Below are 14,577 nucleotides of genomic sequence, written 5' to 3' on the forward strand. Positions count from 1 at the left end.
GATAGCAGAGTGTTGCACACATCACACTAATACACACTTGCTGTACTGATCCCTTCACTCGGAGTTTAAAACTAAGTGAGACTATTAAACGTTGTCATGGTAAGAGAAGGTTAGATAAGACGTACGGATAATGATGGGGTTAAATGTCTGGCAATGGAATGTAGGTCTTCAGTTATATGCTGATAGTGTCCTTTATATAAATCAGCGGTGCAACATCTATTATGGATGATAGAGGGTTCAACATGCTGCCATCTTCCACCCTATAAAACCATACTGGGATAAAATACAGACTACTCTGGCTCGGTGGACACACTGTCTCAGTCAGTATATGGGTCAAATAAACCAAAATGACTCCAAAGGCAGATTGATACAACTCTTAGACATGAATACAAACCAATCTATGAAATAATAAAAATATACATATAGTAAAAGACGTACTGACACCATACTGGGAAGTGTAATGGATGCTCAAAAAGTGTGGTAGAAGGCATATTAGAATATTTGTGGCAACACTCAGAGCCAGCCGTTTATTGCATCTTGTCAGATATCTCTTCTGTCTCTCCTCTTGGTGCCATTTTTGGAAACCACAACGATTAAATCACAGTGCTGCGACTGCTCCTGCCACTCTCACTTGTTGTTTACGTACACAGCACAGACAAAGACAGCCACACACTATCTTTTTGAGGACAAAAATCACACAGATCCTTCGACTAGAGTGTCTTTGTCGTTCTCTCTCCTCTAAGATTTCTCCCTCCGAGGCCTCTGACTGCTCTTTTGCCTTTGTTTGTTACAACAGAGATTATAAGGGAACAGCATGTGTCATCTCATTACATTGCATTGTGTCTCAGCAAAAACACACAGGCATCTCCCTGACAATTAACTACCCACTCTCAACTGAATAATGCTGCCAAGCCTCCAAAAAGCCCCCTTTTTAATGTCACCAGATGACATTATGTTATGCAAGCAAAACATTGTGACTTGATCTGCTGAGACAGTCTGTTAAAATGAGAATATTGCACTCGTGGCGGTCACTGCTGCAAGATTGTGTCGTGATTTGGATATGAAATGGTGTCCTCCCTGTTTTTGTGTTCTAGTGTTCGATCCCCAAGTGTTGCTGGTCTGGGATTTCAAAGCTTCATTCATATCTTGATTTATAAGATCACAAACGACCCAGTCAGACAGTTTAACAAATACACTGTAACGGATATTGAGGGCTCCTTTTTATTTATGTAAATGGAAGCTGAGGAAGTGATGCCAGGCTCCCATGTTGAATCATCATTTAAGGATTACATGGAATAAGCGATGTGTGTTTTCGGGGTTTTAAAGGGAGGCCATTGCCTGGGGTATACTAGTTGGCAGATATTTGGCACATCACAGGCAGGGCCAAGCACTGTCACCATGGTAACCTCGGCACAACATGCTGTAATATCTGGCAAGTTGTTTACAGTAGCTGTTGGTGATAAGGGAAAGAGATTTACTCTGTACATCTAAACTATTTTGCGAGGAATCACACAGTGTGAGGGACGCCTGAGAGGATTTCTGGTGGCCAGTTATTGCATAAACACAAATCTGTGTGTGAAAAAAGAGGCAGTATTCAGGAAGCAAATTATATAAATAAATACATTTCTGAATGAAAAATGTCAGCACATATGATAGTGAGTGTATTCTAAAAAGTAAACAATTGTGAAAAGAAATAGACTTTATAAAAAAAAATGTGATTTTTTTTTTTTTTTTTTTTTTCTTCCTGATTTAAATGTTCCTTTTTCAAGCAGTGGATTTTTTTTTATACAACTAAGGTAGGAAATATAAACTCAGTGACATCATCAATTTTAACCAGAAGGTACAACCAAACATCCAAATGTTCTTTAATTGTGCATTTATTTTTCAATGTAACAGTTTTGAATGATACTACCAATCCCACACTAGGTCTAAACTCTGGATTTAATTCTATAACATTGAGATCAGCCTTGTTGGCTGTGTCTCAAATTGTGAAACTCAATTTGTGCATGAATTTCAACAGGGTTGTTTCAAATTGCACACTGTTCGAAATAACCATAATGTTTGAATGCATCACCCACAAACATATCTGCGGGTAATGTTTGGTAAATTTACCTAAAAAAATATGGCTTTGTGCCCTCTGTTTCACCCACACAATAAACATACTGATGGCTTCTATCCAACAGCAGTATAATGGTACATAGTGAAAAATAAACACTTTCTGTTTATTCTGCAACAGCCGCAGCTTACATGGCTGCCACAGTTTGAAAAAAGGTTGGTGGTCCCTACCTTTCTGCTACGTAGCCATAATACTTAATATGTGGACCAGTATGAGAACACAATCCAGGCAGAAACTTTGTTAATACACAAGTACGCATTTAGAAACAAAGCCTTTTATTCTCCTTAGTGAAGTTACTAATTTAATGTAAACCAAACATTTTCTACTGCTGCCGTTTCACATCATAAGCATCATCACTGCCTTTTAACTTGGTAAAAAAAAAAGTAAAATAAAGACAAAAAAACAACAACTGGCTTGTGTGGCAGCGCTGTGCGGTATACACTTCCCATCATCATCATCATTCATTCCTTCTCACTCCCAATCCTCTCACCACCTCATCATCGTTTCTTTACATTGCAGCGTTTTAATGAGAGCTCTTTGTCTAGCACCCAGACTGTGGCAATCCTCTTACGGTGACACAGAAGAAAGTCTTGTGTCGCTCTGTATTTAGGAGCACTAACTGGCACACAGATCAAAATGCCTTTTGGGCAAGGGCTGTCAAGGCTGTACAATTCAATTTGACAAGCTACCAATTCAGGAAAGAATAAAAGGAGACAATATTCTCAACAGTGTGGGACCTTGGTGGCCTTTGAACACAGAAGCAGTGCTGAGATTTCCTGAAATGCTCAAAATGAAATGATACAACTGACTTATTATTAAAATCTACAGTAAATACTGGAAAATGTGTCATTTCCAATTTGTAGATAATAGATGTGTATATATAGTCTGAATAAGTACTCCAAGTATAACTACAAAAACAATTTTTGCTATTTTGCGTGGGAAAATTGCTATAAATACCTCAGGTCTTGATACGAAAAGCTCCACTATGTCGTTGCTCTAATCAGATGAATATCAGATGAATATAAAGTACTTAAGACTGAACAACGACCAAGAGGATGTAATCACCAAAAAAATTATGCGATCTGATAACATAAAACACACTTCGACACTGCCCAAAAGAGCTGCTACCATGATAACAAAATGGAAATGGCCCACTTTGTTGCTACAGTAGTCGAGCGATGAGTGGAGAGAAAGGGAGACAGACAGGGGGAAAGTGAAGGCGGGAGAGACCCAACATTCAACAGCAGAAAGGGGCATTTTGATTGTGAAGCTGGGACGAGCAGAGCCCGAATTACACATAATTATCCCGGCAAGCTAAGCTTCCACTCGTGGTGCAATTAATGCCATCGAGCAGGGAGAGGGTTTAAAAAAATAAAAAAATAAATCGCTGCTATATTAAAGAATGTTTCAGTGATTTCTCCACATTCAGCAATTTTAATTAGTCCCAAGCAGCTACTTCTTCAGTGCTGTGCTCAATAAATTTGGAAGGATATCCGAAATAAGGTTTGAAGTGATATCATCAGATGTATGAAGGGAAAGTCTTCCAGGTGATCTATATTATGCTGGCTGTAAAATCTACCTACCTAATCTACCTATCTATCTAGCTACCAGGTATGATACCAAGTATCAATGGTGTTCACGGTGACTTCTGTTTTTTAGTGTTTCTTTTCTTCCTCTGAAGACTTTTTCAATACTAAGAGGGTAAATCATACCATGGACAAGCTTCATTTTTTGGCATTCATGAGCGAATGGAAAAAAAAAAATATACACATTGACCTACACTTTTGAATGAATGCGTTCTCTACCTCGTGTTATTCCCTACAACTGTGGCAGAGCAAATTGTCAAGCACAGCAGAAAGAACACCCACAGACCGCTGAGCAGGAAATTAATAACTTTGACAGACAAAAAAAGACATCCGAGTAAAATAAAAAGCCTTAGATCTTTTTGTACAACAACCAGAGCAAGATTTAATGAATTAACACATCCAAGCCATCGTTACATGCCAAGCAGAGAGGGGCAAGAGGACCCTTCAGATCTCAACAGCGTCACTTGAGAGCAGCAGCGCTGTGTCTCATCCTGCTATTTTGTAAGATGTTTATTGTTTGGGGCTCCCCATCACGAGCTGCTTAGCTCTCATTCCCATGTTCCAACACCCCCACACTTCTGCTCCTTGATTGGTTAATGAGCTCCATTGCTCCATTCTGAGCAGGGGAAGTGATTGGCTCTGCACCTACACTGCCATTAGGGGGCTCAGTGACGGTCTCGTCGGAGGCATATCAGCCCTCGTCATGCTAACTGACACGTACGTGATGTCGCCCACAGGGGTAACAAATGTCCCACTGAGCGGTGGAGCAACCTACACCGTCATCTGCGCACGTGATACAGATTTAATTATTATCACTTGATCAGAAGCAAACAGTCGCTGGGTTGGAAATGAGAGTAGGCAAATTGGCTGCCGTTATATGCAAATATATTTGAAACACAACAAAAAACAGGCCAGTTGCAGTTATGGAGATGTCATTTAATTGGGATTTGTGTCGTTGATGTTGTTGTTATTTAAATTTCCTTTGTTAGTTTTCCTCCTCCTCGTCTAACAACACAGATAAAGGAGTTGTGGGTAGCTTGTTCAGCTCTGTAGATGCTTTTGCTAACAAGTTCGTCATAGGAATTTAAAAGGTGAGGATATATCCAAGTTTTGCTCACGTCTGCCTCCAAGTGGCCACAATATCAGTTCTAGCAGGTTTAAGTCAATTGGATCCAAATTATTTACCAACTTCTGCACACCAGACAATCTGAGATATTACTACTCAGATGTTACTTGGCGATAGTCAATTACCATGTAGACATAATATCCACCACTGTTTTCACTCTGCTCTCTTTCATCTGATGAGTAGTCACACTTGTTTGTTTTATCTTCGCTATCTCTGCAGCAAGAAGCCAAAATGTGTAAAAGGCCTCTTTGACTTTATCGTCTCTTCACTCTCACACTTCCACCCATGCAATAGCAATTCCTCCTCTGTTTATTTAGTCTCGCACTTGCGCATACACCTTTGTGTCAACTTTAGCTTCTTTCCACCCTCTCCACATTGTTACATCTTCTGCTTCAACTGCCTCTCCCTCCATCTCGCGCCTGTCTTGTGTCCAGACGTAGCACTCTCCTTCCAGCGATGGGTTCTCAACTCTCCAGATGGCACAGTCATTTTCACAGACACTCAACTTCAAAGGTTGTGGTGGCGGGGGAGGAAAGGGAAGGGGGAGAGCAGAGCGTCCACCATGGTGGAAAATGACCCAACACTTACTCACTTACTCGCTCTCACAGCACTGGATTTAATGAGATGATCGGACGTTGGAAAAGTTCAGAGAGGGGCCACCCTGTTTAACACCCAGACCTTTGTGTAAAAGCAGCATAACAGCCTCCTATTTATTTGATTCCAACAAGGACACTCACAGTACTGAAACTGTTCTAGTCCACAGTTGGTCTAATGAGTTCCCATAATGCAAAAAAAAAAAAAAAAAAAAAGTATTATTTGGGTTAAAGACCATGTATATTATGTGATATCCTAAAGCACAAATTCAGCTGTTCTGTGGATACAAATAATGTTTTCTCCATAATGAGTTTCTGTTGGATTCAGGCTTAGCAGGGGACACATCCCAAAGCAGGGAACAGTCTACACGGTGTTGTTGAAATTAGGTAACATAAAAACATGCTGCATGCATCAGCATACTGTCAGCCAGCAAATCACATTCCTGCTATTAATACATTTCATAAGGTTGAGCAGGTGTCCAATAAAGAAAGATATCGAATCGAATTAATTTTACAGTAAATTTGTGTTTAGAAGGAATGACATTTTATGTTTAAACCTTACTATATTCAACAGTGCAAATGTATAGAAAATATATATCGGAGTGGTTTAAGTCTACACAATAGACCCATTTCATGCCATTTGCTACAGGTGTTTTTGATTTGTTGACACAATAAATTTGAGTCACAATTTTCTTTTTTAAAAAGTCACAATGAAAGTGACTAAAAATAGCAGCAAAAGAAATAAACAAATGCAAGCACAGCAAGAGAGAGAGCGAGAGAGAGAGAGAGAGAGAGAGAGAAAGAGAGAGAGAGAGAGGGAGAGAGAGAGAGAGAGAGAAATGAGCGGAAGTGATGTCCAAGGTGAGTGTGTAATGGTATTGGTGTACAACATGTATCCCAGAATGTCCATATGACAGCATCACTGCTATTGATTCCCCACAGCAGATCACGTCACAGCCAATGAAAGAGCCAAACACTTTTCGTAAATGTATTGAGTGCACTCACCAACGTACTGTGCAGGGAATTTTCAAGTTAACATAACACGATTTTATATTCATACAGAGGTGAGTCACACCTTGTTGAGTTCCTATGGTGATCGGAAATAAAGTCGGTGAATGATGAATGATTATTCAAAGAAACACAAGTGAACACAAAGGCGTTGCGTCTAATTTTGTTTGCAGTCATTCATTCACCTGCATTCTGTAAAATGTATCCTACATCCGGAACCAATAAGACCCCAACAGCCTTGTTTACATTTAACAATTAAAAAAAAAAAGGTAGAGCGGCACTGGGAACTGCCAGGGTTTGGTCCCATACCCACACACATCGCTTCAATAAGAAAGATTTGCCACTCTTTGCCACTGTGCAGTTGGTAGAGATGGGCAATCATAGGAGAATAAATTTAAAAAAAAGAATGCTGCTATCTGGCTTTTCAATTCACAGCAGGAAACTCTGCGCAGCCTTTAATCTGCCCACGCCTAAGAAACCATAAACTGATACCAGCCATGCTTGGACATGGATAAAGATGAAGATTCATCCGGTCTAGTAACTCTTAAAAGCCAAATGTTCTGATGGTGCGCTGGGCCTCACACGTGTAACACTGTCACCTTTAGCTGCATAAATACAATGATATCACAATGACTGTCGGTGTTGCAGAGAAACAAGTATTTGACTTGACATTCCTGCCACAGAGAAGCAGTTTCAGAAAGGGTTAGTTCTTTAGTTCTGTCCATTTCCCAATTTTACAGAAGGAAATATATGCCTTGATTTGGCGCCTCAGTAATAAATATTTGAACAAAAATCTCTCTGAACTGTCCGTCTTAGGGTCCTTAACAACCACGTCCCATGTCTCCGTATTGTTCCTTGGTGTTTGTCAACAATTACAAAAGCAATCATGCATCCATCCGTTGAAGGAATGAGAGCGGAGAATACACACTGAGCCCTCCGGGGATTATCTCAGTGTGGTTCTCAAAAAAGCAAAGCATCCCTCATGCGCACTCTACAAGAACAAGGTCTGTCTACACCCAAGAACATGCATCTGTCAGGCCACTTCCAGGATGCATTTGCACGCCACTGACAAACAGCGCTGCAAGTAGACAGCTCAGTCCCTGCACGCAAACTCTAACTACACCTTTTTTGGGTCGCTTTGAGGAATGAAATACACTGTCATTTAGGGACAACATTAATGTAATCTCTGTGCAGTGTAATCATTTCTGTACATGCATGCAAACACACGGACATTCACAACATGTATAACCTCAAAGAAGAAGCTATGTGACTTCTTAAATTTTGAGTCAAAGCTGTGGTTAAAGAATATAAAAGGCACACGTGGCCATACGGTTGTAGGACAGAGAGCGCACATTGTCTGGGCTGGCAGTTAATTAAAGTCATAGATCTTCTCACTGCAGCATCACTCCATGACACGACTCTGCTGAATGACACTTGCTGGCATGAGAGGACTCGGGTGTCAGTAACTTTGGTGCAAAAATACCACTACAGGAGCAGTATGCAGGTGGAAAATAGATTCACGGTGGGCACATTGCCCTTAAATTGTTTGTCACACCTGAGTTTATTATCACAATGCTGCAGTTGGCCTTCCATCCAATCTTTTTCCACTCATTATGTTTCCCAATATAAACAAGCCAGTTCACAACCTTTTCCACCACTTGCATTATGTAACTTGCATAAGATGGAACTGTAATCACTGTTATGGATTGAGCCATCCGGTGCAACGCTCTAAATGCGCAGCAGTCTGGGCCCACCTGATCATAACATGCATTTAAAGATGGACAACGCTTCACGATTTCCTCCCACTGTACAAAAGTAGGAATTCAGGGGCTGGTCAGCAATGACTGGGGGATGGACACGTGAATTCACAGCTCCCAGATTGAGAACAAAACATATGTGAAGTAGGCATTATACATATTACAGGACATTAACTACTAATCTCCATACAGTTCTTTTACATTACACATTTCCTTTTAGTGCAAAAGTTTTTCTGACGATTTCACCTTTATTTGACCCCAGTAATCCCCAGCTTCCTGCTGTACTCCTCCTTGTCTCCCTCTCCTCACCCTTTTCATGTCCACACCATCAGATGTCTAGAGAGAAATCTAACACTGGCTAAGGCAGTGGCCACAGGGTGTAGATTTCAGGAACTATGTTGCACCCTCACTCCATATGTGCAAAATTCTATCAAATTAAAAACAGTTGTTTCTACAAATATCAGAAAATAGTTCAGTAAAAACTCACTGGGCATGTTTACAAGGTTGACTCGCACTGAATCAGCGGGTGGTGTTAACCAGCTGCCACACCTGTTAACAATTTGACCATTAATTCCTCTGAGTAGCTGCTGATAGAGGTCTTTGTTAATTACTGGGGAAGTGGGGACCTGATAGAAAAGAGGCACAGATGGATGTTGATACAGGACAGAGGTGATGCTCAAATCCAGATCTAATCTGCTTGTCTCAAGCCATAGCTACTGGGGAGTATAGGGTGCTGCTTCTCAGCTAACAGCCATGGCTTTTGGACTCCTTTTGTGGTATGTTTCTTAGCACTTTATTGTTTCAGTTAACTTTAACAGAGGTTTTAATGATGATTTTTGTCTGCCTCTTTTACAGGGTTTCCTGGATTTCTTTGCTGTTTGATTGCAATGTTGGTGTGCCAGCTCAACGAGGTAATGTCTTTTCTCTCAATTACCACATTTGGCTTCACACTATCTATTGTTGATTTTATCCTGTTTGTTTGTTTTACAGGGTATGGATATTGATTTAATGAGGCTTCAAATACCCTAGTGAATGATAATCAATTGGATAATAGCAGAGTGGCTGATGAGGAAGTTTTGACCTCTCCAACCTTTAACCACTCAAATGGCTTTGTGTACACAAGCTACTACAAACCTTCAGGGTCACAAAATTTGCTAAATTTGGTCCAGCCTCAACGAGGCCTACCCAACAGACCAAGTGCTCCTGAGGTTGAGAAACCTGTTAATGGCAATTCAAGAGATTGGGAGGGAAAAAGGTTTGGCAAATCACTCGTATTTCCTATAAGCCCCATTTACCAGCAAGGTGAACCAGCGAAACCCGAGCCAGTTGCTACCCAACTTCAACACTTAGTGGTGTTTATACAAGCAGTATGCCTGTCTTGCCAAGAAGAGTGACACCCTCATTATGCAAGTCAAACTGCAAACTAGGAGCCAGCCCAAGTACCAGCTGGCAGTGGTTATGGGGTGGCTGACTCAGGTTATGGTTCCCCATACCAGGGCTTTAACACTGGCTCCAGTGCAGACAGCGGTGTCACAAGTAACCGTCCCCATCTTGTCTTTGAGGAAGTCTTCCAATATCCCTCTAAGAAAACTGAGTCTCAGTGATGATGCTATCTCTAATACTGCAAAAGGGTACAGCCATGCTAATTATGTGAGCCAAGGATCTTCAACTGGATATCCCTCCACACAAGAAGAACCCTCATTTCCAAAAGTTAACCTGTTCTATCCATCTTGGAAGGGAATGCCTTTTTCTTCTAGAGTCTTTGGAGGTGAGAACCTTAACTTTAAACTAATGGACCAGTGGCCACAAAACCCAGTGGTCAGGTATCCCCAGACGGTTGGGAAAGCTGGCTGTCTTCCTCCCCCCAGAAAGTTGGTTATCCTCCCCAGAAAGGGGGTGTAGCTGGCCAGTGTGAATGTGGCAATACAACTCAACCAGTGCACAGCTTTCAGTATGAAGGCTTGGAGCTTTAAATGCTGAAGGGCATGTATTAGGCTAGACTTGTCCCTTTGGGTTAAACAGTTAGGTGTGTATGCCTCCAGCTCTGCTAAAAATGCAGCAGTACATGCATACAAACAGGGGGCTTACCTTGGCATTGAAATCCTTGTTTCCCAAATCCCCTGCAAGAAAACAAGCGTTACAAACTAGGTTAGTGTTAGAATATCAACATCTTGAAACTGGCTAGTGTCACCAATTTAAAGTTTGAAGGTTCAACTGAGTATTTGTTCTAAACCTGAGCTCGGAAGCTTGTTAAAGGTTTGGAAATGATTTAAACTCAATTTGGGGGACTGTCTGTATACCCAATCCCATGTGGACTTTCAACGTAAACAATGAACCATAGAGACATGGGAAATTGCCGTGAAAAATAATTGTGCAATTAAAATAACTTAAAGCCGCCTGCCAGTTGAAAAAAGAAAGTGTGCATAAGTGCAACTTACCATATGAAGTCTTTACAATGGCTGCAGAACGTCGGCTGCTTAAAAAACCTCGCAGTAAATTTGTGGTTTTTCACTTCATGCACATTTTTCTGCCGCAAAGCACCTTTGCGGGCGAATCTGTTCCCAACCCCAGCTGAGTCATTATAATGTAAAAGATGGTCAGCCATAATGGGAAAAATAAAATTAAAAAAAAAAAACTACACAGCCACAACTTTGTATTGTTCCGTCCGATTTCTGCGAGATTCTCGTCTCTTCCCAGCGCTTTGACAAATGGTAGTGGGCTCTTGACAGACCGCACGCCTCCCTTCTGCCTGGACCACAGCTGAGCGCTTCTTTTTCATTCAATGTGACGTCAGATAAGGCTGCATTCAAGTACTGTGGGAATCCTTCCCTTCAATTTCCGTGCACAATTAACCTCATCGGTTTTATCAAAAGGGGTTTGTGGTAGCCTACCGGTGTACATGGAAAAAAACAAAAAACGTCCACTAAGGTTCTCTATATAAACTTTTTAATGCTGTAAAACGACAAGTCATTTGGGCACTAACATCAGAATGAGTAATAACCTATAAATATTCATTACTCACACCAGCATGCTCAGGCCCACATGATACAAAAAAGTGAATCGTGAAAAGGGATCATAATGGCCTGACAATTCCATTTTCTGTAAATATCATTTGCAAGTAACCAATAACCACTAATTTCATCCTCTTGGAAATACACCCATACCAGTGACATTATAGTATAATCAGTTTGAGGATCTTTGTTATGATGTTGTATCTGCTTATGTAGGTTTAACTGCAGAATTTTGATTTAGAGACAGTGCTTTGTTGGTTGGCGACATGAAATGTAATTCAAAATGTCAGTGCAGAATAGAGTAATTATTTGCCACTCAATTGTAATGTCACTGCAGTGCACATGTTGACGTTACACGTGATTAAGCATTCAAGAAGAAAAACATACGCGCAGCACTTGAAGGCGACATGTCCCGTCGTTAGTGGCCGACTGTCTCTCAAACTGTAGGCGTTGGGCGCCATCGTGTGGACTTAAACTGCATAGCAGATTTTGCTATGCAGTTTAGCTTCAAGTTTCTGGGATTTATTTAAACAACTAGTTTAAACAACTTAAAAAATAAAAAAAACTTTTATAAGAATACAATGATTTCGAGGCAATACGTGTTACACGTAAAAACAGTGTACGAGTTTAATTAATTGTGCCTTAAAACAAACTCCGAGGTAAAGCTGGGCACAACCAAATCAACCGAGTGATGAAAAATAAAAAAAAATAAAAAAAAAAAAATAAAAAGCCCAGTTTCTATGGCAACGGGGAGACGCTGCGTCTCCACGGAAACGGATGTGGCGTAGCATGAGAACGCTGAAGTTTTTGAACCGTGTTGAGCGGCGAAATCAGTGCTCACGGTGAGTCGCTTTTTTTTTAAGTCCACATTTGACATTTTCACAAAAGAATATGTGACCTGTCTTTGGTCTGTTCGTGAAAGCCTGGGAGAAACAATAAAAAAAAAATTTTTTTTAAAAGACCGCGGGCATTAGCGAGACTGATTAGCTCTAGCTCGGCTACCGTTAGCGCTGTAGTAGTCGTTCCCAAGTAGCTGGTAGCAAGCTAGTCTGTTCACGCTACGAGTTACAGCTATAATGTTGTCATGCTGACATCACGTACTAGTTACAGCTATAATGTTGTCATGCTGACATCACGTACTAGTTACAGCTATAATGTTGTCATGCTGACATCACGTGAACAACGCCGGCCTGTTTCATACAACCGTATCCACCCGGTGGTAAAACGTTGAGCGAATTGATCAGCTGTAATCACGAAGTCTTCAGATCATTTACGTAAAAACCACCAATGCAGAAATGTAAATGTACTCTATTACAAATAAAAGTCCGTCTCAAGTATTTAAGTACCTTTAACTGATGTGTCATTATGTGTGACATCATTAGATTATTGATGCTGAGGCATCGGTGTGTAAACACCGCGCTGTTGTTGGTAGCTGCAGCAGGTGGAGCTCGTTTGGACTCATTTCTATCCAGTATTATATCTGAGGACTGGACGATGATTACAGGGAGAGGAAAGAACAACAACAACAACAAAAAACATAGTTAAAATCCACCCAAACTTTCAGTTTTCAGACTTTTTTTTTTTCCCCATCTTTGATTTTTAGTTGAGATATTGCACCGTTTAAATATTAATCGAAATGAAACCATGTGAGGAGTTTAGAGAAACAAATCACTATTTGAAATGTGACCCTGACTACACGCTGGTTTCTGCAAGATGACAGAAACCACTGGAAACTACTCGTTTCATCCTTAACGATGTGTTGTCTTTAAAAGTTTGTTATATTATCCATTGTGTCAAATCTTCATCTCGGAATAAAGTAAAGCTGGTCGGATAAATATAGTGGAGTAGAAAGTACAGTGTTTCTCTCTAAAATAAATGTTATTAGTTCATTTCGGTTACTTCTATTTAACTGGTTAATGTAGGTGGTGCTTGTCAATAGAGTAGTAAACCTAACTTATTGTGTTAATTTATTCGTCATCTCAGGTCACCATGAGCAAACATGAGGACTCATGGGACAGGCTGGACGCTGAATTTGACCATTTTCTGCTCGACATGAAACCGTATGTTCTTAAGCACCCCAACAAGACAGGTGAGATTTCCTTTCATTCACACAACATAGTTTGAACATAACTTATGTGGCTAACTAAACTGCAGGATTTGTTTTGTGCTGTTTCAGTAGCATGTACCACGCGAATCAAACTGACGTGATGCATTTAAAAAGCTCTCGAAGCACCCGTCCCTCTTTCTCCTAACGTTCTCAGAGCGCCAGCGCTGTGCCATATGGATAAAGAAGCTATGCGACCCAGCCACATGTGGTTCAGGTCTGATGGGCTGTAAGAACCGCAACGTTTATGCCCGTGTGCTCCTTCACATGCTCAAAAGAGGGGTCCTGGAGCAGCCTTTCACCAGCAAACCAGAACCTGGAATCCTCAAGACACTCCCTACATACATGGTAACACCATAGAATGTATATAAGACTTATCGCTTCAACAAATCCTAAATACTGCTGCATTGACAACTGACCAAGCTGTATTTGTGCCTTCATTTGTGTAATAATGATGTTATCAAATGCTTTCATATTCAAGTTTACTTATCATACCCAAAGGCAGTAAATTGCATATTTAATCCAGTTGCAACTCAATGTGTATCATTGCAGTGGATTGCATAAACAGACAACTTGCAAATAACTTACTAGCCGAATCTTCATGTCCTGAATTTTAATGTATTTTTAATTTCAAGTCCATCTACTATGACGATCCGCTGAGTGGTCAGTCTGCGGAGCACAGCAATAGAGGTCTGCCTGACTGGGTGACAGGAGAGCTGGGGGGCTGGACTGATGACAGCCTGGCTATGGATCACCTTCAAGAAAGACCCAGTTCTAAACCTATTGCAGCTCATCACAGGTACTTTGAAGCCATATCATGAAAATGATATGACAATGACAATTCATTACCAGGCTTTATACATACATATATGTATGATTAGTTACTGTATTATAATATTTTTTGGGGAAAATGAATAGACATGCACACTAATATTGAAATCAGCATGAAATTAAAATTCTTCTTATGTGACAGGCCGATTAAAGGACACGTTAGTTAGGCCTGAATGCTCGATGCCTGACTAAACGCTTGACGTCACTACGTCTATTGTGTCAAGGGTGAAAGAGGGTGCAACAATATGTCTGCAAGGTGGAGGCTTCTTCAAAGAGTCTGAAATGGATTGCAGTTTTGCTCAAAGCAGTGACCGTCTCAGCTTGTTGATGTCGGTCATTACAATAACAGTAAGCCTCATAATGGTAATTCTACTACACTAGAGACTTAATGTTCCCTGCAATTTGTGGGAAAAAAAATATATGTGGATACATGTTGGTATAAAAT

The 14,577-nt window shown here is 40.6% G+C and overlaps 2 protein-coding genes across 3 annotated transcripts in view; one reads left to right on the forward strand and one right to left on the reverse strand.

Moving 5' to 3' along the window:
- The window catches only part of prkcab (protein kinase C, alpha, b), a 103,306-nt gene extending 92,380 nt beyond the window's left edge, over nt 1-10,926 (reverse strand). For both annotated transcript variants that reach the window (XM_069149169.1, XM_069149168.1), the window contains exons 1-2: nt 10,625-10,926; nt 10,275-10,306 (exon numbers count right to left, since the gene is read on the reverse strand). In XM_069149169.1, the coding sequence (XP_069005270.1) occupies nt 10,275-10,306; nt 10,625-10,791 (199 nt within the window). In that variant the 5' untranslated portion in view covers nt 10,792-10,926. The remainder of the gene's footprint in view (nt 1-10,274; nt 10,307-10,624) is intronic.
- Nucleotides 10,927-11,994: 1,068 nt separating this feature from the next.
- The window catches only part of cep112 (centrosomal protein 112), a gene marked incomplete at its 3' end in the record, with an annotated part of 88,271 nt that continues 85,688 nt past the window's right edge, over nt 11,995-14,577 (forward strand). Inside the window, 4 exon segments of the mRNA XM_069149175.1 lie at nt 11,995-12,039; nt 13,181-13,286; nt 13,459-13,649; nt 13,937-14,100. Coding sequence (XP_069005276.1) covers nt 13,187-13,286; nt 13,459-13,649; nt 13,937-14,100 — 455 coding nt within the window.

Source organism: Embiotoca jacksoni, unplaced genomic scaffold, assembly GCF_022577435.1.
Source record: "Embiotoca jacksoni isolate LCO1_2020_lvr unplaced genomic scaffold, fEmbJac1.0.p SCAF_15, whole genome shotgun sequence".
Classification (NCBI taxonomy): Eukaryota; Metazoa; Chordata; class Actinopteri; family Embiotocidae; genus Embiotoca; species Embiotoca jacksoni.